Below are 23,778 nucleotides of genomic sequence, written 5' to 3' on the forward strand. Positions count from 1 at the left end.
ACAAATGATATTCCGAATAAGTTTCAGTTTTCTATTTTATTTTGATGCTATATAAAACTATGATTTTATTTTATTAAAAAAATAAAAATAATCTCAAGTAAAAGATCAATAGAAGAGTAAAGGGAAAAAGAGGAGGGTGAGTGGAGGAGGTGGGTCGTTTGGGCTGAGTTGACGGGCTGTGGCAATTGGCTAGTGGGTTGGTGCACCGGGCACCCACGCTTGGTTGGAAAAGAGAGTCGGACCCACATATGAAGAAGAGGGGGCACAATAAAATGTTTCTGAAACAGATGCTTGTTTTTTGGTACCAAAATGGATAGCCGTTAAATCCAGTCCCCTTCCGTACCCACCACTCTCCTCACTTTTCTGGGTGCCCTCTCTCTCTCTCTCTCTCTCTCTCTCTCTCTAATTCTTACAATCTTCTTCTCTATAGTACCCTATGATACTATTAGCTTGTGCATTAATTTATACCATATTCTCCCAAAACCATGCTTCATTTCCCTCTTTATTCCTTTGTTGTTTTCTTCTACTAATGGTAGGACCCTCTTTCAAGTGTGTGTGTGCGTGTGTGTGTGTGTGTGTGTTTTTTTTTTTTTTTTTTTTTGTCCTCCTCCAATGGCAAGCAATGGTGTTTTTTCTTCTCACTACCATATGTTTACATTCACGTGTAGAGGTCCAATTGTCTGCAATTCCTTTTTATTTTTATCCATCTTTTGTTAGACATTGGGACAGCCACATATATATTTTTATTTTATATTTAGGTTAAAGGAAAAAAAGTATTTCTCATATTTTTGGCAAAGTTCTATTGATTGACAGAAAGTTTTTGTTTGCTTTACAATTGGTCATCGGCTAGAGAAGAAAGGGTTTTTACAGGGTAAGATTTGATCTGTAAGACCTCATAGACAGGAAAAAATTTTAAGTGTAATTATTACATGGACATCATAATATAACAAACTATTTATTGTGGTGTTTTATTTTAATATTATATTAATAACATATAACATAACATATGACGTATCGGTTATATATAATACTTTCTTTTTAACTTAAATGGTATTGATTATTTATGATTAAGATTATTCAATATTTTTCCATAATTTTGTGGCTCAAATTTCATAACTTTGCCACTTACTTTCAATGTATGTGTATATAATATAGTGGGTATGGCCTATCTTAGGTCCAAGTTTCAAATCAAAATATTTGAAGGAAAAAAGAAAAAAAAAAAAAAAACGCATGCTTACTTTAATCACATTGAGTCAATTTTTTACTGTTTATTCCTAGAGGATCATGACAAAGTTTAAAACATCTTCTCTACTTTTCTTTTCATTAATTATTCAATTGAACTTTTAAAGTTTTTATTAGGTCATCTTCCTAAGTACAACAACTTCTATCCATAAAAAAGATAAAAGTACATAGCCAACTAAATAAATAAATTACAAATGCCCTTTGCCAAATAAATAAATAAATTACTAATTACCCTTTGTAATTTGACCTTGCAGGCATTTACCCTTGTATAATTAACTCAAAAAATAAATTTTAAAAAATAAAATAATTTTAAAAGAGAGAGAGAGATAGAGACAGAGAGAGGAGGGAAAAAGCAGGCATTATATATATGTAACCTGTCAAATGGCTGGTCTTTCTTCGAGTGTTCTTTAATCATCCTGAGGGTTGAGGCTTATCCACTATGCTTTAGAATTTAGAAGCAGAATAGAAGTTTTATATATAGTGGAGAATCACCTAAGCTAATTAAGTATTTTTTAAAATATAAATGGAAAACAGAAACAAAAGTTAGGGATAGAATCCATAGACTGTTATGCTGTGTATTAATACCCTTTGCGTTTGCAAGTTGCTTCTTAGCCTAGCTATCTCTGAGATTTGCCACGACTTTTTTGATCTAATCTTCTTTTAATTGTTTATCATTTTCTTGTCAACGTGCAAGTGACCTCAAGGAGACATTGATTAGATAAATTAAAAATAAATATTTTTTATATATAAATAATAAATAATAATATATAATTGAAAACTAAATAATCAGGTTGAACTCTCAGTTAATTAGAGACTGCCAACTTTGAGTTCATATATGTTATCCTATTTCTATCTTCAGTACCACTGACCTCATATTGCTTTTGTGCCATTTAGTTCCCTTCCAATCACTCGTGAAGATTAGATTGTTTATTATACATTTTTTTTCTCTTGCTTTCAATCTTCTTAAAAGGCTTTAAACCCACAAATTATTTAAGGTTATTAATGGCTGAACTTGACACATATACCTAATTCTGGGTCTCTTTTTTTGTTTTGGTTTCAGATTTGATAAAATAAGATAGATAGCTTACTTAGATTGAGACCTATAAATATAGATATATATCATAAAATGGACAAGCATGGAGAGCTGTCAATTTGGGCTTTTTCCTTCCACAAAATTAGTAATTCAAAAATTTCCCATCAATCTTGGTGCGGGAAAAAGTTTGCCTTAGCAATACAAGCAAATGAGCAAGACAAAGGGAAGCAAGATAAAAAGGTCAATGACCAGGTTTCCAAGTTCACAAAGGAATCCTTGTATAAAAAAAAAAGGTTCTTTGCCTATATTTAGAGTCATTTAAAAAAAATTAAATCTTAGAAAAAGTAAATTGCTGGGATTTAGGTACTTGATGTTAACCATTTAGATAATTAACACCCTAATGGGTCCCTTACTCTCCAATCCAAAATTCAAGTGCTGAATGAGTCACCAAATTATATTTTATAGACATGGTCATTAAAAAATTGATCGGTCTGCTTAGCTTATATTTTAAAGTAAAAAAAAAATAGCTTTTAAACTGGGTTTCATTGCGTCATCAATCACAAAGTATTATTGGGTGTCAGAGTTTTGAAGTTCTAATTTGCTTCTGAAATTTTTGGGTCCTCATGGAAAACTCTTCTAAGAACTTGACTTTCAACACCCATTTCTCAATGGCCATTTATTTTATTTTTATTTTTTACCTTTTTTCTAAACATTCTTCACCTTAATTATTACACCTCTTCATCATGAATTTTTTTCCTCTTCTAAGCATTATATAAGTGATGATAAATGATTATATATCAAAATCTTTTCTTTAAACCCATGTTGATCATGCATATAGATATATAATATAGCTTACATACACATAAATATTTTTGTGATGATAGGCAACATCACCCATCCGATTAGATATCATTCTCATAATACAAGCCATGAATTACATATAGCTGAACGGACGATGTCCATTATAAATTAAGAAACATCATTCATCGTTGCAGGACCAATATATACATAGCTATTATGGGCACGCTCGCCTATATATGAAGGGTGAGAGACTGTCCAATTAGATATAATTCATAGATGTATTATCCTTAATTATTCTACGCTATATGTAATTCATGCATATACTATTCTAGATTATATATAATCCGTGCCAAATGCTCATCAAAAAGTGTACAATCTTGTCTATAATAGCAAAATTTTATGCATATATACAACACATACATATGTCGATTATACAAAAAACAGCATTATCCAAGTTATAATATAAATTATATTACATGTGAGATCAGTAATTTGAAATTTGATTACATGCAATTCACAACAAAATTATCAAAATAAAATTTACTTTAACGAGAAACGTTTACCATAATTTTAAAAGATGTTATCTATCATAGCAAAATTATATAAATATAAAGTTATAAACGTCTACTCATATCATGGACCCTAAGTGCCATATCAAACATGATGTAAAATGGTTTCACAAATAGATGTGTCCTATGCATGTTACCCCACATGCAGCATTAGACATTCATTCGTGGTGTCATTCCCAATAATTGATTTACCTTCTGCCCATGTAAGCAAAGCTCCTGATACTGTTAACCCCTCTTTGTTTGCTTCAATTGGCCCACTTGCTTTTTAGACATTTTTCATCCTCTATAAAAACCCTTTCACTCCTCATGCTGTCATCCCCTGCCATCTCCAGAACGATTATTATACCAAACATCATACAAAAACCCTTCTAAAAGTTCATATCCCCCACTTCCCCAAAAAACAAAAAAAGCCTTCAATATTTTCAACCATGCTTCCAGGTGAGCTCACTGGAATCCACTATCTAGCACATGAAAACCAGATTTCAATTCCTGCCAACTTTGGCATGATTCAGAACAGCATACCAAATCTCCATTTCAATAGCTTCTTAACCAACTTACCGAATACCCACGCCGGCGGTCCTCCGGTCACCGGACACGAATTCGGTCGTACAAGTGCTAATAATACTCCACAATCCTCTAGTCTCAGCAACAACTCAACCTCAGATGAAGCAGAAGAACAGCAGCTGAGAATCATCGATGAAAGGAGGCAGAGGAGGATGATATCCAACAGAGAATCGGCTCGAAGGTCGAGGATGAGGAAACAGAAACACCTTGATGAGCTTTGGTCTCAGGTGGTTAGGCTTCGGACAGAGAACCATAGTCTCATCGACAAGTTGAATCATGTATCCGAGTGCCATGACAAAGTTGTCCAAGAGAATGCTCGGCTCAAAGAAGAAGCCTCTGATCTTCGTCAAATGCTCACTGACTTGCAAATTGGTAGTCCTTATACTACTACTCTCAGAGATCTTGAAGATCTCCCCTGCAACACAGCTCATCTTAGAGCTGAATCTTCAAACCAATCCATCACTAATTCGGTAGATTTGCTTCATTGAGGATTAGGGTGGTTCTTGTTCTTGTTCTTCATCCATATTAGCTACTCTGTTTTTTTTTTTTTTTTTTTTTTTTTTTTCCTTCTTCTCTTTATATATATATATATATATATAATGTTCTGGTTGTCAAAAATCATGCTTTTTTTGTGCCATATGAGATTATCAGAAATGCGATGAATAATTTCTTTTTTCAATCATCTTCTAGATTTAAAATATCCATAATTTTTTTGAAATTTGCATATTTTATAAGGGACGATATATATATAACATTTATGATGTTTTAAACCTTGATCATTTTTATCTTGAAATGGGGTTTTTGCTTAGAATCTTTTGGAAAAATTTACCAAATAATTAAGAAGAGATAAAAAAAATCCGAAGCAAATAATTAAAACTTATTATATAATCTCTTCTTGATCGCCGCATATATGATCTCATGTGGCTAGTAGTACAGAATCATAATTGAAAATGATATATTAATGTACTGTACCCAAAGACAGAGTTATCAAAGACTAAATGATCATGACCATGACTTTCTTTCTTCTCTTAAATTTTGAGAAAACTCTACCAATTAAGTGCTATTATGATGATCATTTTAAAAATATGTAATTTTATACCATTGGCCATTATCACTTAAAAATAATTTGAACAACTATCCGTAATATAGAATGCAAACGCTAAGTAGAAACGTGGCCTCTCTCTCTCTCTCTCTCTCTCTATATATATATATATATATACATACACACACCATAAAGAATAATATACACATAACAAAAAAGGAACTTATTTATCAAACAAAATAAATGAATAAATAAAGGAACTTGAAAGAAAAAAAAAAGTTTTGGATAATAAAAATTTAAATGATTAGAGAAAAGAAATAATGATTTTTGTATTTATTTAAAGTTTTTTTTTTTTTTTTTTGGGTCAAGTGCATGTAGTACTAGCTTTTTTTTTTGGATGATGAAAAAATGATATTGTATAGTCGGTGGAAGTTGTGGGAACATTGACAAGTTTTGCAGAGTTGCACAGAAAGAGAGGGGCCAAGAGAGGGACAAAAGGTGGTGGAGAGTGGTGGTGGTGGTGGTGGATATACCATCATGGAAATAACTACTACTATAACAAGCAAAAACATTTGAAAAGGCTATCCACTTATAACACTATCCAACAAAACTGTTTTTAGCTTTTTTATGACCACAATTTTGTTTTTCCATGCCTTTGTCTAACTATTTGGTTTCAAAATCGATCATGGAGTTTTTTAGCCTAGCTTTACATGTTTTTTTTCTTCTTTTTTTTATATATATGATCAATCTCAATGACTGTCAAATAAAGCCTACGCTTCAGGTGTTTGCTTTTTTAATTTCCATACTATTAATTTATTATTATTATCATTATTATTATTATTATTATTTTGTTATGTAGAATCCAATTTGTCACAGTGTTTTTTATCGTCCCGACTTTTGCCTTCCAATTTCCCCTCAAAAAAATCTTTCACACTGTGTGTTATTGCATGCGAGTGCGTGCATGTTGAAATTCTAGGGAGAAGTTTCAGCACGCACAAGTTTTTTTTTTTTTTTTTTTAATGTTTTAATTTTTTTTATTGATTTTCTATTTACTACTGTATATCAACAATAAATATTGGATAAAAATTATGTTTTGATTTTTTTGTTAGTCAGGTTGATGATCATGGACTTTGTTCGAATTCAAACTCTACCTTTGAGAGATTCAAATTCAGAGCATTTTTGACAAGTTTATGATCATCATCACCATCTCGTTTTTATTTTTTCAACTACAAAAATATACCTTTTTCAAAAGATTTGATGATTGCTTTATACATTATAACCAATGTATTTCCGTGAAGCACAAAACCTGCCGTGGATACACGTTGTGTTTTATGTTTTTTATTTTTATTTTTTAATTAAAATCTTTTAGAGAATCAAAAAGTGGGTGATTTAACCTTTAGAATAAGAAATTGAAAAGGTTGAAAAAGAAAATAAATGCAGAAAAAGCAGAGCAGTCCAATACCGTAAGTAGAGGGATTAATAGATAAACCTTTGAATTTATATTAAATATCCAAAAAATGAACATTTGACTAATTGACCATGCTACACCTTTTTCTTTTTTCTTTTTCCTTTTTTTTTTTTTTTTTTTGGTTTTCCTTTTTAAATTGTGTTTTTCAACCTGGACTTCTTGGAAAAGTAATCATTGGAATGGCAATTGATTTTGATATCTTTTTCTTATTTTCTCCTCCATTATAGTTAGCGACTTTCTCAGGAAAACCAATGCCATTTTTTATAAATTAAAATTCCAAAATAAAAATGATAATTTAAGTGCCGTTTGTTAATGTAAGTTAGTTTTTAGTTTTTGTTTCTTTTTTGTTTAGTTGTTTTTATTTAATTGTGTATGATATGCTAATTATAATTTGTTATAGTTCATTAAACATTTTAAGGCTTCCAATTTCAAGTTTACTTTTGGATGTCCCTCTAATATATATAACTCTTATTCTATTGGTCATATAGTTTTCTAACACAGGAACCCCATAAAGTGGACAGTTCATTTCTGGTGACATTTTGTCCTAGTGTTATGAAAATCTGATGTAATAAGAACTCTTTTTTTTTTTGAAGGTACGACCAATAACGATAAGTTCCCATTTCTTTTTTTTTCTTTTTTTCTTTTTTTTTTTTTTTTGGTCTTAGTACTTCCAAAATTTAAAAAAAAAAAATCCAATAGAATATATATATATATATATAGATAAACATATATTATCTTTCTTACTATGGAAAATGTAAAACAGTTCCGTTTTTGTTCTTTTGCCCTTTTTGAAACCTTTTTCGAGGTTATTCATCTGATATACATTGCCAATTTGCCAAAGACAGCCAAAGAATTCCACTAAAAATTTACTTTACTTTGGTCAGAATAGCCACTGTACATACAGATTAGAGCACAGAGAAACTGCTTCTTTCAATGGTGGGGTAAACTTCTCAACAATCATATATTTATTCTTTTGATGAAGTTTCATATACAAATTTGGCACTGAAAAGCATGCTTACAATAATTTTCAGAATTGACATTTTCCTTAATCATATCATTCATTGTTCTTCTTTTTTCTTTTTTTGCTGTTGGAAAATGACACAAACAAAACGAAAACAGCAACCGAAAAATAACCCTGCAGACAAGACCAATATCTGGATGGCCTTAGAAGAGCCAACGAAGCCAGAGCAAGATGTATTATTATTTTAAAAGTTTATTGGGAAAATAACATTAACTACTCTAATGATTCCTCTGAACCAAAACAAAATATCTGATACTCAATTTGACCCTACAAAATAAATTGTCCTGTATAATATTAAATGATGCACAACGAAGGTTTATTAATCAAATTTAAGACTGGATTTTAAGTTTCGTTGATGGCAAGGCTACTATTTCTGCTAAATACAAGGCTTAAAGTCTTTTGTTGGGTTAATTTTTGTATCATAAGTACATTTACAGTGGACCGTATCGCCTTATGATTGTTCATGATCATAAATTTTGCTGATGAAAAATTGAAGGTTCAAACAAATTTAACTCAAATATCATACTCACTGGTGTAATACTTGGTGAAAAATGGGCTTGCTAATTCCCTCTTAAGTTTAAAGCAACCATTTGGCTCATAAGACCATGACAATTGTCACCCAAAACGCTACTATATAATCATCTAAACATATACCGTTTTAATTATTCTTGTTAAACTAGTAGTTGCAGACCTTCTAACCCATCCAAACCAAAACTTAGTCTTAACTACCCTTGAGTCTTGTCATTGTTGGTTTTGTAAAACGACTTTTTCCTTTCTCAATCACATAATTCCATTAGCACTTAGCCAGATCCAGAAAGGCAATCATTTTGAAATAGCTAAAAGCCTATATTTGACGGAGTTTGTATGGTTAGTTTTGCAGTGCTAAAAAACCAACCACTCAATTTTTTACAAATGAGGCCCATTTTATCAAAGTCCAATAAGAAACTCAGAAGATCTTTAAGATTTCATGGGCTTGAAACTAGGCCCCACAAGCACCTCATCATCCACCACGCCACAGCAGAGTACCCTCTACAGAAACTTGTCCTCTTTCTCTGGTATACACAAAAGTATTAAATTAAACAGAAATTGGTAAAGAATGATGAAATAGCACCAATCTACAAAATCAAAACTACAGTTTGATGACATCATAATTACCATCTTTTAATATAAAAACCAAAAACTTCCATCTTCTTCATTGCAGGATGTAGTACCAAAAAACTTCAAAAATGAAAAAGAAAAATTTAAATAAATAAAGTACACAGAGAATAGAAAATCATGGTCCAGTGATATCTTGGGTATAGATGTAATCTGTATGAGCAGCCATGGACCTTCTAATCAAACATTCTTCATTTTCCAAACCCTTGCATCCACCATCTTCCATGATTGCTTCCTCCTACAAATGGATACATAAAACAAAACCCAATTAGCAATAAGAACTATAACCAGCAAATACCCATTTTTCTGTGCTTAAAGAAGAAGAAGAAGAAGAAGAAGAAGAAGAAGAAGAAGAGTAAAGAATATACAAACTTACAGGTGATAAGGCGTTAGGGATATTGGGATAGGCTGATTCTTGCAATATGGTGTTTGGGATTGGTCTGGTTTCTGCACATGACAGTAGAAGCAAAACCAAGATGAAGAAATTGAGTCTCTTAGCCATATTTTTGGGTATGAAGCAGAAGGATGTTGATCAGCATATATATATAAATATAGAGAGAGAGAGAGAGAGAGAGAGAGAGAGAAAATAATATAAAGTGCTATAATTGCATAACAACTGGAGTGTGTATATGGAGGCTATAAATTAATTGATGCTGATGCAGAGAAGCAGTGACAGTGATAAGAGGATTCTGTCTTTTTGGATGGAGAAGAGTGAGGGTTCCATGAATGAGCATTGAAATTATGAAGATTAAAAAAGTCAAAAACATTTTAGCAAAATCACCACCATTCAAGGTCAATGCTTTAAATTCTTCTCTCTCCCCTAGGAAACATCACCATTTTAGAGACACACCTTCGAGAAACGCCATGGTTTCCCAATTTTGGTAATTCGGCATTTATGTGATGAGGGAAGCTAGCTAGCTGTACATGCAAGTGTATAAAGTCACATGCTTTTGCTGCATGTGATTGACACCTGTTGGTGTTGAGGTATTTTGGTTATTTAAATTGTGAATATATTTTAAAATTAGGATTTTTTTGAAAAATAACCATTGTAGAAATATAAACTTGAAAAATAGCAAAAAAAATTTTAAAAAAAAAAACTAATCCACTTTTAACCAATCTAGATCAGAATACCCTTAATAAAGTTTTTTTTTTTTTTTTTGTTTCTTTCTTTTCTCTACCAACACGCATGTGTTTTTTTTTTTTTTTTGGTTTTCTTTCTACTTTCCCTTTCGACGGTTAGGGATTCTTTCTATTTTCCCTTTCAAACACCTCCTCTGCTCTTTTAACACCACTGATATCGCCTTCTCTAGTTCCACAAATTTCCTCCATTTTCGAGCATCACCTCTGCAAAACAAACTATAAAAGATGCATCGAAATACGAGGTCATGAAACCATCTATTTTCACCTTCACGCTTGATATAGGTCTCGAATCTCATTTCTTCGATAGATCTCGGCTCTTGAAGTCAAGTTTCCTTCTATTCTCTTCCTCCTCTTCTCTCCATTTACACCCCTGCTCTCTCTCTCTCTCTCTCTCTCTCTCTCTCTCTCTCTCTCTCTCTCTCTCTCTCTCTCTCTCTCTCTCTCTCTCTCTCTCTCTCTCTCTCTCTATCTCTAAAATCCATTTCTTTGGCTTTGTCGTATTCTGATTTTCGCAGAGAAATTAAAACTGAAGAACAAAAACCATAGAGAAAGAAAGAGGGAAAGAGGGGTGGATATTGTTTGCAGGCCACTGGGATCTGTTTATTTGGATGCCTTTTGATCCATTAGTTTCACCTTTGATATCATTTATAGACATGGCCTACACTACATGACTTTTGTGCTAAAATTGGAAAAAGAAGGTAGTTAAAACCCCTTGAATTTTTTCTATATCTCTTTTGTACATTGGATGCTCATGTTGGGTCTTTAATTGAAATCAGAACTGCAGTTTTTGGCATAAAATTCCCCTCAACAAAATAATGGGTAAAGCCTCTTAACATTTACATGTTTGTTGAATAAATATTAACTATTGAATATGGTTGTAATAATGTTATTGTCTCGTTGTAATAATTGTTTTGTTGTAGTGGTGATTGTGACATTTTTCTTAGAATTCCATTTTGCACAAACCCCTTATATGCAGATCAATTCAAGCTTCTGGATAATTTTTCGCCTGTTGGAAAATTTTTCCTTCAAGCGGAAATCATTTTCCTTATGTAGAAAAACATTTCCTCCTGTTGGAAATTGTCGGAAAATATTTACTCCTATCAAAAACTAATTTCTTCCACTTAGAAAATCAATTTCTAATAGATTATTTAAATTAATATTAGGGTAAAAAAAATTAAGAGTGGAGACAAATATTATATAAGATGAAGATGAATTTAACAAAAAATGTATTGACTTTTAAAATCAGTAACCAATTAAAAAAAATGATATATATATATATATGTTTTTCTTTTTAAAATCATTTAGACATTTCATAAAATGATATGTAAACTAAAGATTCAAAATCAACTCCAGAATGTCTCTTTTTATTTGGGATTAAATTCTAAAAAAAAAACAAATTTGCTAAATACGTACTACACCATTATCACAACATAAATAAATAATTACCGTCGAGTAGAAAATATATTATGCAAGTTATGAGATAATTGTCAAAAGATATTAAACCGTAACACTAAATTAAAACTATCACAACATAAATATATCATTACCGTCGAGTAGAAAATATAATATCCAAATTATGAGATAATTATTAAAAGATATTAAACCATAATACTATATTAAAACTTTCTAATTCGAAATATAAGAAAATGGATTCATACATCTTTGCCTATAATGTTCAATACCACCGCATCGGCTACATCTATGTCCAATAACATCTTCATCTTGAGATGATATACGTTGCATCCTCAGCCTACCGGCTCGCCTACGTGTCCATCTCGGTGGAAGATTAATATGATTTGACACGTCATCCGAAGCATGTCACTGTTTTTTATCTAACACAGGATAAATGGACTTAGTATAAACCGCACGATATGCATCCACAATGTAGTAATGAGAACACATGCCATAAGTAGTATCTCGATAGAATTGAAAATCTCATCTTTTAACTCTGATTTTGGGCATCTTTTGCCGAACGAAAACCACTATATTTTTACAATTTCGATACTCCCAATTACCACCATCATTCTGTACCAATGTTTTATTGTATAAAATCGCAATTACAATATCATTATCTTCTATTTTACTACAAAATTAAATGAATAACGTTAAACTAAATCATTAAATTTTAAAAATATGAATAATATTAAACAAATATATTAACTGTCTTAAAAAAGTCGATTATGTTTTTTTGGGGCCAAATATAGCGTTTTCCTACTGATGGAAAATTAGCGGAAAACTTGCGAAAACTGACAAACTGGAGAAAAATTGCGGAAGTTCATCTTTTTCGTCAATTTTTCTCTGATTTTACTAGTTTTCGAAATTTTTCATTTCTACATAATTTTTCCCCCATTTCCATACTATTATCACCTAAGTATCTTTAAACTCAAATATAATATCTTATAAACTAATTTGTTGTATACCCATGTTAAAAAAAAAAAAAAACTTAAAAATTACAAAAGTGAGAAAACATGTGAATAAGAAAAAAGAGAAAAAAAAAAATTTACCCGACTTTAGCTTCAAAAGTAAGAAAATACAAGAAAAAAAGAGTGAGAGTAGATGAAATGCCAAGGAGAACAAGTTCACTAGCAAAGGAGATGCATGGATGAGAGCAGATGAAATGCATGGATTATTTGAGAAAGGAGGAAAAAAGAAAGGGTAAGATAAAATGTATTTTGTAATTTTCAATTTATCCAAAGGCGTTTTTATCCATAGTTGCCTAGTTTTTCTAAAAAAAAAAATTTTGCTATTTTTCAAGAATGGATTTCAGTGACTATTTTTAAAAAAAACCCTTAAAATTATGTCAGTGCCCATCAATTAGTAGTGATGTTCTACGGTACAAAAATTTCTATATATTTGATTCGTGGATAACGTGAAACAGCGAATTAAACACTTTTTTTTGTGGTATTCATCCCAAAAAAATAGATAAATAAATCACATTTTTATTATTTGTCACTGTTGTTGTTGTTAGTTTTAATTTATGAAATTCATGGCTTAACATGACAATGATTATTAATTGCGTTTGACTATTGTTATTATTTGCTTTTAATTATGTTTTAACTTTTAAAATTAAAAATCTAATATGAAAAGTAAACTTTAATAGACAATGTACTAATTAAATTGGTACACATGATATATAAATTTAATTAATAATGATCATAAAAAATAATAAATAATAATATTATTATTTTGTAAGATTTTTATGTTTTATTTTTTTTATTTTGTTATTGCTCATAATTATTAATTATTTGGTCACATTACATGTTGTTATTATTATTATTATTTGTTTAATGTAGGTTTTTTCTCTTCCAGGAAGTTAATAGTTTTAATTGGGGTTATGGAAACTTTATGAGGTGCGTTAAATATAGGATCAAAATTATAAATAAACAAGTATAAATAATATATAAAAACAGTTCTGCTTTCAACAAAATTTTAGTAACAGTGTTATTTGCCATTAGACATTAATGATTCATAATTTTTACCAGTAACTTAAAATAAATAATTTCATATTTAATATTTATTTATATAATAAAATATTATTTATCAATGTCAAACTGTCGATCAATATAACATGTAATAATAATCAATATTTTATATCCAAATCCCACTTAAACATTTTCTAATCTTATAAGTTATAATTCTATAAAGGAAATTATATTGGCACATTAACCAATAATTCTAATGGAAGTTTCCATGCAATTTGTTTCCTAAGAAATAAAAATAAAAATAAATAAATAAAAAGTCTTCTCCACAAGGATCTATATAATGGGAATTCCACTAAACATATGGGTAGAATCAAACATTTATAGAACATAAATTGGAGGTCCAGAGCAAGGACTTAATTAGAAGGAAACATGAAGCTCCTCAAATTAATAAATTAAATCGTCACTGAAAGATCGTGCATCACTTTGTTAGACAAATTATGCTACCGAGGCACATTGACTATCTTGTGATGTTGACCATATATGGATGATAACTCCCTCTTGGAATTAATTTTGTTTGGCTACTAGGAAAATGTACTTATTATAAACATTAAAAATTTCAATGATGTCGGTATTGGGAACGTTAGAATGCAAATTAATTAATGCTAGCTGCTGAAGAAAAGAAACATATATTAATTATTGAAGCTTCTTCTGTGGCATTATTGATAATTCTAAGTTCATTTTTGATTTTTTTTTCTTTTCCTTTTTCGTTTTTTGGGTAGATTTGGACACACCAAGTTATCCCTAGAGAAGCTATGTTCAAGTTCAGGAAAAAAAAAAAAAAGTATAAAAGATGTCCACAATCCATGCAATATAAAATTGAAGATTAAATTAATTTGCAATAAATTAAAATTTTAAAAAATTAAATTACTAATTTTAAAAATTAAGAATCTTGCAAAATATTAAAAACAAAAAAAAAATCAAAATACAATTAACTAATGATATTATTGAAATTTAAAAATACATTAGGTCAATATGCGATATGTCCATATTTATAAAATTTTGATAATTAACTATATTGTTTTTATGCAGGTCGTTATTATTGTACTTTTGTTTCAGCAACTTTTATTCAAATAAAAGTGACCATTTCACACGCCCTCAAAATTTGGAAATTTTTTTTTTTTTACAATTCTAAAAAAATTCTATATAATATGATTTTTTTATACATTATTATTTAAATATATAAAATAATTTTATATAATATTTATGATATATATAATATTCACAATTTATAAAATCTTAACCAAGCAAAAAAACACTTTTAAAAATCCTCACAAATCGCTTAAAAATCAAATAGTAATCCACAAAAACTTTTTATAACGCTTTTGAACAAAACTGATAGTCGTGAAAATTTCAAATAATTTTCTTTTAAGTTAATACACTTTTGGGCAATAAAAATATGTATTCATTGGAGTTTTCAGTCTCAAAATTATGAATATTTTTAAAAATGTTTAGTCGTATACTTTTGAACACATTTGAGATGTTTAATCACATTTTTCAAAATATATTTAAAATGTTTGTATTTGAAGATGTTCAATCGTATATTTCTACATGCATTTGAGATGTTCAATCGAGGACTTCTAAACACATTTGAGATATTTATATATAAAAATTTTGATAGCATATTTCTAAATATATTTAAAATGTTCAATTTTATATTTCTGAATACGTTTGAAATGTCCAATCCTATACTTCTGATAACAAATATGTTTAATTAGTAAATATCCTAAATAGTAATTTTAAATAAGGATAAAAATATAGATTTATAACAAAACTGTATAAAATTCGTTAGGTAGTATAACTAGAACTTCTCCAAAAGTTGTATAAGGTTGGAAAAAGGGCCTCCGTGGCTTCTTCCTTTGTTATTGCATGTTGTAATTCATTTTACCAAGTTAATAAAAGTCTGTTTTTGATCAACGAAAAGAAAAATTCTTCAAGTAATAAAAAAGTTAAGAAAGTTATTACATATGAGTTGACTCTATATTCTTTTTTTTTTCTTTTTTCTTTTTTTTTCTAAACTGGTTTTGATCCTAAAATCTCCTTTTCAATTTATCCCAAAAAAAAGAAAAAAGAAAAAAGAAAAAAGCTAACCTTTTATTTAATATTTACATAATAAATTAATGTAACAATATATAAATAATTGACTAATTAATAGAACCTTAATATATAAATAAATATTCTTTCTTAAACTGTGTAGTAACAATGTAGATAGTCAAATGATATGATTCAATTGTTAAACTATCTATATCTATGCTAACAAAGAAAAAAAAAATATCGTAATAAAGTTACTATTTCCTAGGTAATAATTTTAGGTTTGAGTATCCCATTCCGCATCAATAATCTAATGTATATAATTTTCTTATTAAATATATATATAAATAATTATATAAAGATTATTTAATTGACATAATCTTAATAGATAGCAGGTAAATATTAAATAATCCAATAACACTAAAAATCTGTTATGCCAAAATGGTTAAAAATACCAATATATATGTATAATAGATAATATATATAAAAGTTGAATAATCAGTAAATAAAATTTAACAAGTGTCATCATGAGTTCTTTTTAGATTCCTTCAAAATCATTAAAAAGAAATAAAAAAAAGACATACTCATCTTCCATTCTCCTTATTATTTATGGCTACTAATATAGTTAAATAATACTAAAAAACTCATTCATGAAACAATCATGTTTTTTCCTTTTTATTATTAAAAATTTTTCACATAAAAATTTCATACACTAATATATATTCATATATGGAAATGTAATAAATGAAATTTTAATATCATTAATATATAGATTTCAATAATGAAATTGATCATCTCAAAATACATATGACAATTACTTTATAAGATAAAAACGTGTCATAGGGTAGATGATGATGATGACGATGATGATAATAATAATAATAAATGTAGTTAAATTATATTATGATCATTTAATATAGAAAAATTAATTACTTACAAGAATAAAAAAGAAATAAAAATAGTAAGAGTAAAAAAATATTAAAAAAGATTTTATAATCTATATATTAATATTTTTATTATTTTGTTGTATTTATTTTATTGTTAAATAATAAGATATACAATAATTAATAATAAAATAAATCTCCTTATTTATATATTCTATATGTTAATATTTTTATTGCTTTGTTATATTTATTTTATTGTAAAATAATAAATTACAATAACGTGATTAAAGGATATAAGATGATGATGATGATGATAATAATAATAATAATAAGAAGAAGAAGAAGAAAGGTAATTAAATTATATTATGAAATTACTTGCACGAAATAAAAAAATGATAATCAAAATAAAAAACATTAAAAAAAAATTACAATCTATATATTAATCTTTATCGATTTGTTATATTTATTCTATTATAAAATAACGAATTTTTATATATGGCAATTAATAATAAAATTAATATTCTTGGTTTTTTTTTTAATTTTTAAAATATAAGGCAAAAAATGTGCATTTAATAAACGATATTTTTATTAATAAATATATTTCACACAAAAAATTCTATACATTCATACATATTTATATATGGATATGTAATAAATGAAATTTTATTGTAAAATAATAAAATTAATGCAAGGTAATAAATAAATTTCCATCCTTGTGTATTTGAAAGATATTGCGATTGAAAGTTTATTAGATTTTTGGATATTTTATTCTTATTTTTATGAAGTATAAATTTGATAATTTTACCTTTAATTTATCATGCAAGGAGAAGAACTCTTGTAAAGGAAAAAAAATAGGTCAATGATTTTTCTTAATCATCAATCCACTTCTGAGTATAATCCAAAAATTTTACACTTTAAATTTTTATTTAATAAAAATACTTTAAAATTATTTGCATTTTTTATTTTTAAATGTTCTATTTAATGAAGTATTTGAAATTGTCTGCGCTTTTTATGGATTGACTACCTGGAATTGATTAAAATTGAAGAAATTTATTTTTTATTTAATTACTAATGATATTGACTGACTGAAAAGAGTGATGACCATGGTCATTTTTCAAATTACTAATGAAGAAAAAATATTTAATCTGGAGCAATGGCTTGGTTTTAGAAATTGAAAAAAATTTATATTAATTATTCAAAATTATATTTATGTCCATATCAAAGTTTTTACCTATAAATAAGTAATGGAAAAGTGTTCTTTTAACTCCAAATTAATTAAATATACAACTATTGAATAATATTTCATTTTTAATTTTAATTTTTGTTATAATATTTTTTATTTTTTAAAAAATTTATTGTTAGTTTTTTATGTCCCACTTAGTCAACTAAATTTATATAAAGTCATTTTTGTTACAATGCGTTTAAGAATCTTGAATTTGGTTATTCTATGTAAATTAGTACAATAACTTGATTTTTGTCAGATTCATTTTGCATGATTTTATTATTTCGTTATTATGTTTTTATTTATTTTTTTAATTTCTCTAATTGAATTTAGAGTGGCACTTCCGCATCCATTAAAATAGATGTTCAAAATGTTTAATTTTTGCAACATTATGAAACAATATCAATAAGAATTGTAAAATTGAAAACAAACTATTATTGATATTTAATCTTTACTTATTAAAATAATACGCTTAATTAATTTAATTTAATTTAAATATAATTATTTTTAAAAATTATCTATTATAGTTATATACAATTATATTGTATGGTTTCGATATTAATATTGTATACATATATATTGGCATACATAAAAATTTTCATATATGGGTCTGATAGTTGCCATAATGGTAAGCAATACTAAAATCTATAAGACCACCAGCAAAAAAAAAAATACTAAAATCTATAAGACCAACCATAGAGTGACTCGTGGACTTGGGGAAAGATAGCGCCAAAACCAGTTCCAAGATTTTTTTTTTTTTTTTTTTTTTTTTTTTTTACACTTTCCCGTTGAGTCTTTCTGTCTTATCCTTCGACTCTTGCTTCAACTGTGTATCTTTCAAGCTATTTTGTTGGTCCATCTTTCTCAACCAAGTTCACCAATTGAACCCAATAACCAGCCATGGCATTCTCTCCAACCACAATTTCTGCAATTTCTTTCACGAACCCGACACTCTCCAAAAGGCCTTATTCACCTTCTTCTTCTTCTTCTCTAAACCCAAAAGCCATGGCCAAAGAAGTTTACTTCAACCATGACGGTTCAGTCACAAAGAAGCTTCAGGTGCCTTGAAAACCCACTTTTCCATTAATACCCACATCTTGTTTCTTTTTTGCTTTAGTCAATATTTTTAATTGTTTTGGTCTGGTGGTTCAGGCAGGGGTGGACATGGTGGCAGAGCTTGTTGGAGTCACATTGGGTCCAAAAGGAAGAAATGTGGTTCTGCAAAATAAGTATGGACCGCCTAAGATTGTAAATGACGGCGAGACTGTTCTCAAACAGGTGGTGTGCACTGTTCTCAATTTGATTCTTCATAAAGTTGAGCAATTGGAACTGTTAAATGTGTAGTTGTAATTGGAGCAAGAAATGGTTCATATATATGTGTCTGTTCCTATGTAAGTTAGTAATGATTCTGATAATGGATCGGTCTAGGTGGAAAATTTTCAAGCCTGTGGAATGTATAGGATTTGTATTTTACAACATTTCTTTCCTTTTACATTTTTTTTTGGCTCCCCTTGTTTAGATTGAATTGGAGGACCCTGTGGAGAATGTTGGAGTTAAATTGGTAAGGCAAGCTGGAGCTAAAACAAATGATCTTGCTGGTGATGGTTCTACAACATCTGTGGTTCTTGCTCGAGGTCTTATTGCTGAGGGTGTAAAGGTATGGATGAGATGTCATATATATATATATATATATATGTATATATACATATACATATTTATCCTATTTCTTTGGATTTAAGTAAAAACGTGCTTGTCATTTTGGGTTAGTGATGACCTATACATCATGTACCTTACTAGTCAAATTCTAATTTATTTATTTTTTTACATTCATTTATTATTTTTTTATGTTAGAATTCTTTGTTAGTAAAGAAACCTCCACCGTGATGTGAAGACACATTGTATTCTTTTTTAGACAATTGTTGTTCTGATTTTAAATTTATTCTAGGTTATTGCAGCTGGCATGAACCCTGTTCAAATTGCTCGTGGGATAGAGAAGACAGCAGATGCTCTTGTTTCTGAACTCAAAATGATGTCTAGAGAGGTAAACAACTTTGTTATTCTTCTGCCATTTTGTTGAAAGATTAAATCATCACATATATGAACATTCAAAGGTTTGCAAAGTGACAAAAAATAATACATATAATTTCAACCCTCGTCTACTGTGATGTCACAGATTCAGGATCATGAGCTTGCAGATGTTGCTGCAATTAGTGCAGGGAATGATTATACAGTGGGAAATATGATTGCAGATGCTTTTAACCGAGTAGGAAAAAGGGGTGTTGTCACAATTGAAAAAGGAAAGAGTACTGAGAACAGTCTACAAATTGTAGAAGGGATGAAGTTTGATCGTGGATACTTGTCTCCATACTTTGTCACTGATCGACAAAAGATGCTAGTGGAGTATCATAATTGCAAGGTAGGAACTGTGTAGTTTATACAGCCCGAATGTTCTCCTATGAATAATTAGAGGTTACCAAATTCTATTGTTGCAGTTACTTTTGGTTGACAGAAAAATTATAAACGCAAAGGAGTTGTTTAAATTATTGGACAGTGCTGTTAAAGAGAAGTATCCAATTGTCATAGTTGCAGAGGACATTGATAAGGAAGCTCTGGCTCCAGTAATTAGAAATAAGCTCAAAGGAGTGTTGCAGGCAGCTGCTATTAAGGCTCCCGCCTTTGGAGAGCGCAAGAGCCAGTACTTAGATGACATTGCCATCTTAACTGGAGGTAGCAGACTGAGCACAGTACTTCAGTATTAAAGTTAATTTCATTCATTATTTATCCTCCTTTCTCTCCTTCTTTTTGGTTCAAGTGTTGAAATCGATTAGCAAGTTAATTTTATCCATCACCATCTTTCTATCCCAGATTACTTCAAGCTGTTACAACACCTTATATGATAAACATATTGATTTATATAACATCTTGAGGGCCAATGTCTTAGATTGGAGTCAGTGACCCAAAAAATTCATTAAGGCAATTCATCATAATGATGATGATGATGAGATGATATCAACAGCATAACTTTAGCTCCAATTTGATATTTCTCTTTTCCTTAAGCATGAGTACATAATGCTCCATTATAGTTTTTTACAATACATGCTTGGTTGTCATATGTTTTGCAGGCACTGTAATCAGAGATGAGATGGGTTTGACCCTTGATAAGGTTGGCAAGGAAGTGTTGGGCATTGCCACCAAAGTTGTGATAACTAAAGATTCTACATTAATTGTGACCGATGGCAGCACTCAGGGAGCTGTTGAGAAAAGGGTTTCTCAAATCCAACGGCTTTCTGAGGTGCTACAAACACCCTTTAACTAGCTAAGCTATATTAGTACTCAGCTTTTCTAGTTTTCATACTGAAAAATAAGTTTTAACTAGATAACACCACATCCATGATATTGTACTGCTTATAAGTAACGTAAATTTCATGTTTGTTAGTCTTCTCTGATAATAATCAGAAGCGAAATTCTTGATTTTCAGAATACCGAAGAGAATTCCCAAAAGAAGATACTGAATGAAAGAATAGCAAGGTTATCAGGGGGAATTGCTATTCTTCAGGTAGTCAAAGTTTTACTGTAATCAGCATCTTTAAGTTTTTAAGTTTGGAGTCTGTGATTTCCTTTCAAGCTGATGTATTGCTTGCATCAATTGAATCATAGGTAGGAGCACAAACACAAGTGGAGTTAAAGGATAAACAACTCAGAATTGAGGATGCTTTAAATGCAACCAAGGTAGTTTCTTGCTTTTTATCATTTCTAAGAAGTTGATATTGTCAATCACCAAATGTTGAATTTTTAACCGGCTTCTTTCAGGCAGCAATTGAGGAAGGCATTGTAGTTGGTGGTGGATGTAGCCTTTTGAGATTATCAACAAAGGTGGATGATATCAAAGAAGGTTTGGATAATGAAGAACAGCAGGTACCTCTCTTTGCCTAAGCATGCTACTTTTATTATTCTGATTGTCTATACAAGTTTTGATCGATATAATAATCTCTATGCATTATGCAGATTGGAGCTGAGATATTCAAGAGAGCTTTAAGTTATCCTGTAAAACTGATAGCCAAAAATGCAGGTGTAAATGGCAGTGTTGTTGTAGAGAATGTATGTGCATACCAACGCATCAATTTTTTTAACTCATGAATACTGAGATTCAACGCAATTTGTGGTTTCCAGAACATAATTTTGCCCATAATGATAGATCATTCATCTAGAGAATTGAAATGCTGAGACTTGTCAAATTTTGCAGATTCTATCCAATCATAATACAGAATATGGATATAATGCTGCAAGAGACTGTTATGAGGACCTTGTGAAAGCTGGGATCATGGATCCATCAAAGGTACTTTATTTATTTATTTATTATTATTATCATTATTTTTTGTACTTAAGTGGATATTTAAGAATATCTATCTGCACAGCCTGAGACATAAATATATGTGTCGGTCAGCAAGATGATAAATCAATAAGCTAATTGATAATATGGAAAGGTAGTTATTGAGATTTTCCTGTAAAATGTATCAGTTATCAGCATTTAAAATAACTTAGCAACTTTGCAAATTTAGCTAAAAAACTAAAATCGAAGATTTAGCGTAAACAGTCAGTTTAAGACATATGTTTTAGGCTCTTCAGCAAAAAACAGTGTCAGCTATCAAAAGTTGTTTAATTAGTTGTTTTGTGCTTTATTAATTAATATAACAATTCTAAAGATAACTCAGAGTAGTGCCAAAATTATGCCCATTTTTAGCTCATGCATGTGAAAAAAATGCCCCACACGTGCATCCAAATGTTCACTGTAAACTTGCTTTCTCTAAATTATTGCGAATGAAATTGTAAAACAAAATTTACTGTTCTATCTCAAAAATTAAAAAATGGAGCAGGTAGTTAGATGTTGTTTGGAGCATGCGGCATCTGTGGCCAAGACTTTTCTGACATCTAATGCTGTTGTAGTCGACATAAAAGAATTAGAGCCCATCCGAAGGAGGATGCCAATGCCAACAGCAACGCCAAGGTCAATGTCAATGCCAATGCCAATGCCGAGTTCAATGCCCATGCCAAAGCCAATGACAAGGCCAATGACAAGGTCTATGCCAAGGCCAGGCTCAGGTAGTTCCTTTCATGCCAAACAAAATGCTGTGCATATATTTTCTTTGGTACCTGTTAATATACTGTGGCCATTAAACTCACCCTGAATTTCATGCTCAAATGATTTAGGACTTGGACCAATTGGCTTCTAGCTCAGCAAAAGAGATTGACATGGCAATCACACTGTTCATCTCTCAAACCCTTCTTCCATACATCCTTGAGAAAAGTTCCGAAGAAAAATATGGAAGAGTTTTTAAAAATATGTATAAAGTTTGTCCTTAATTCTCTTATAACTGGGTAAAGAATGCAATTTTGGGGAGTGATTAGAGGAATATAAGGATTTTTGCTCAACTAAGATTTCTATTGATGAAGGAACCTCTTTGGACGATGTAAATATGATAAACTAGCTGATTCTTAGCTGCATGGGAAAATAGAGCCAATTTTCTGATTACAAAGAATCACATATACAAAAACTTGGTTATTGGTTTTCCATTGTCCCCTATATCATATATCTCAACTTTCCTTTCATATCCTATTGATGAACGTAAGTAATTACTAATCTCTCTTTAATACTTATTTATGTAAGAGTGGTTTTTAGCTGTCATAAACTCAAAAGTGTTATCTAGCATATTCAGAGAGAAACAAAGGGAGTCCAGATCCCATAATTTTCAATCATAGCAAAAAATTGGAGAAAAATATAAAGGGAGAATGGTCTCATCATCTAAAATTGATCACATATCATAGAACAGACTTGCAACAGCTTAAAAACTAGAGTTAAACTGTCTCAAACTGAGGAAAAAGTGAATTGAATTATATAAAATGGTGTCTTTGATGTCTCCAATATAGAACACGTATAATGCATCTCCGGTAAGTTAAAACATTGCATTAGCCGCATTTTTCTATTGTAGAGCAGTCAATTTCTCAACTTGTTTTCATATATTTGTTGTTTGCATAAGCAGAGATTATCATGATACTTTTTTAAATGCAGAAAGAAAATATGATTCAAGAATGCAAAATTGTATAGCTTTGCTGAAGAAAGTGACTGAAT

At 29.7% G+C, this 23,778-nt stretch overlaps 3 protein-coding genes across 6 annotated transcripts; 2 read left to right on the forward strand and 1 right to left on the reverse strand.

Annotated features, from left to right (window-relative positions):
- The first annotated feature begins 3,943 nt into the window (after positions 1 to 3,943).
- On the forward strand, positions 3,944 to 4,883 carry LOC125418709 (basic leucine zipper 43). Its single transcript, XM_048462961.2, has one exon. The coding sequence runs from the start codon at positions 4,074 to 4,076 to the stop codon at positions 4,695 to 4,697; it is 624 nt and encodes a 207-aa protein (XP_048318918.1). The 5' UTR covers positions 3,944 to 4,073; the 3' UTR covers positions 4,698 to 4,883.
- Positions 4,884 to 8,308: 3,425 nt separating this feature from the next.
- LOC107429151 (phytosulfokines 3) lies at positions 8,309 to 10,294 on the reverse strand. Its single transcript, XM_016039810.4, has 2 exons — positions 9,272 to 10,294; positions 8,309 to 9,133 (listed from the first exon to the last, which is right to left on the reverse strand). Exons 1-2 carry the CDS (start codon positions 9,395 to 9,397, stop codon positions 9,014 to 9,016), a joined length of 246 nt encoding a protein of 81 aa, XP_015895296.1. The 5' UTR covers positions 9,398 to 10,294; the 3' UTR covers positions 8,309 to 9,013.
- An 8,146-nt stretch (positions 10,295 to 18,440) lies between these two features.
- LOC107429149 (chaperonin 60 subunit beta 4, chloroplastic) lies at positions 18,441 to 23,232 on the forward strand. Of its 4 annotated transcripts, XM_016039804.4 has the most exons (14): positions 18,442 to 18,710; positions 18,804 to 18,929; positions 19,171 to 19,308; positions 19,597 to 19,692; positions 19,825 to 20,067; positions 20,144 to 20,378; positions 20,774 to 20,943; positions 21,130 to 21,207; positions 21,309 to 21,380; positions 21,462 to 21,566; positions 21,657 to 21,749; positions 21,895 to 21,987; positions 22,526 to 22,751; positions 22,860 to 23,232. In XM_016039804.4, exons 1-14 carry the CDS (start codon positions 18,552 to 18,554, stop codon positions 22,880 to 22,882), a joined length of 1,857 nt encoding a protein of 618 aa, XP_015895290.3. In that variant the 5' UTR covers positions 18,442 to 18,551; the 3' UTR covers positions 22,883 to 23,232. The 4 variants fall into 4 exon arrangements, 2 of the variants coding, with proteins under 2 accessions (XP_060669063.1, XP_015895290.3); XR_009635010.1 differs by lacking the exon at positions 22,860 to 23,232 and having other exon boundaries at positions 18,441 to 18,710; positions 21,657 to 21,720; positions 22,596 to 22,733; XR_003057447.3 differs by lacking the exon at positions 22,860 to 23,232 and having other exon boundaries at positions 18,441 to 18,710; positions 21,657 to 21,720; positions 22,526 to 22,664.
- Positions 23,233 to 23,778: the final 546 nt, after the last annotated feature.

Source organism: Ziziphus jujuba, chromosome 12, assembly GCF_031755915.1.
Source record: "Ziziphus jujuba cultivar Dongzao chromosome 12, ASM3175591v1".
Classification (NCBI taxonomy): Eukaryota; Viridiplantae; Streptophyta; class Magnoliopsida; order Rosales; family Rhamnaceae; genus Ziziphus; species Ziziphus jujuba.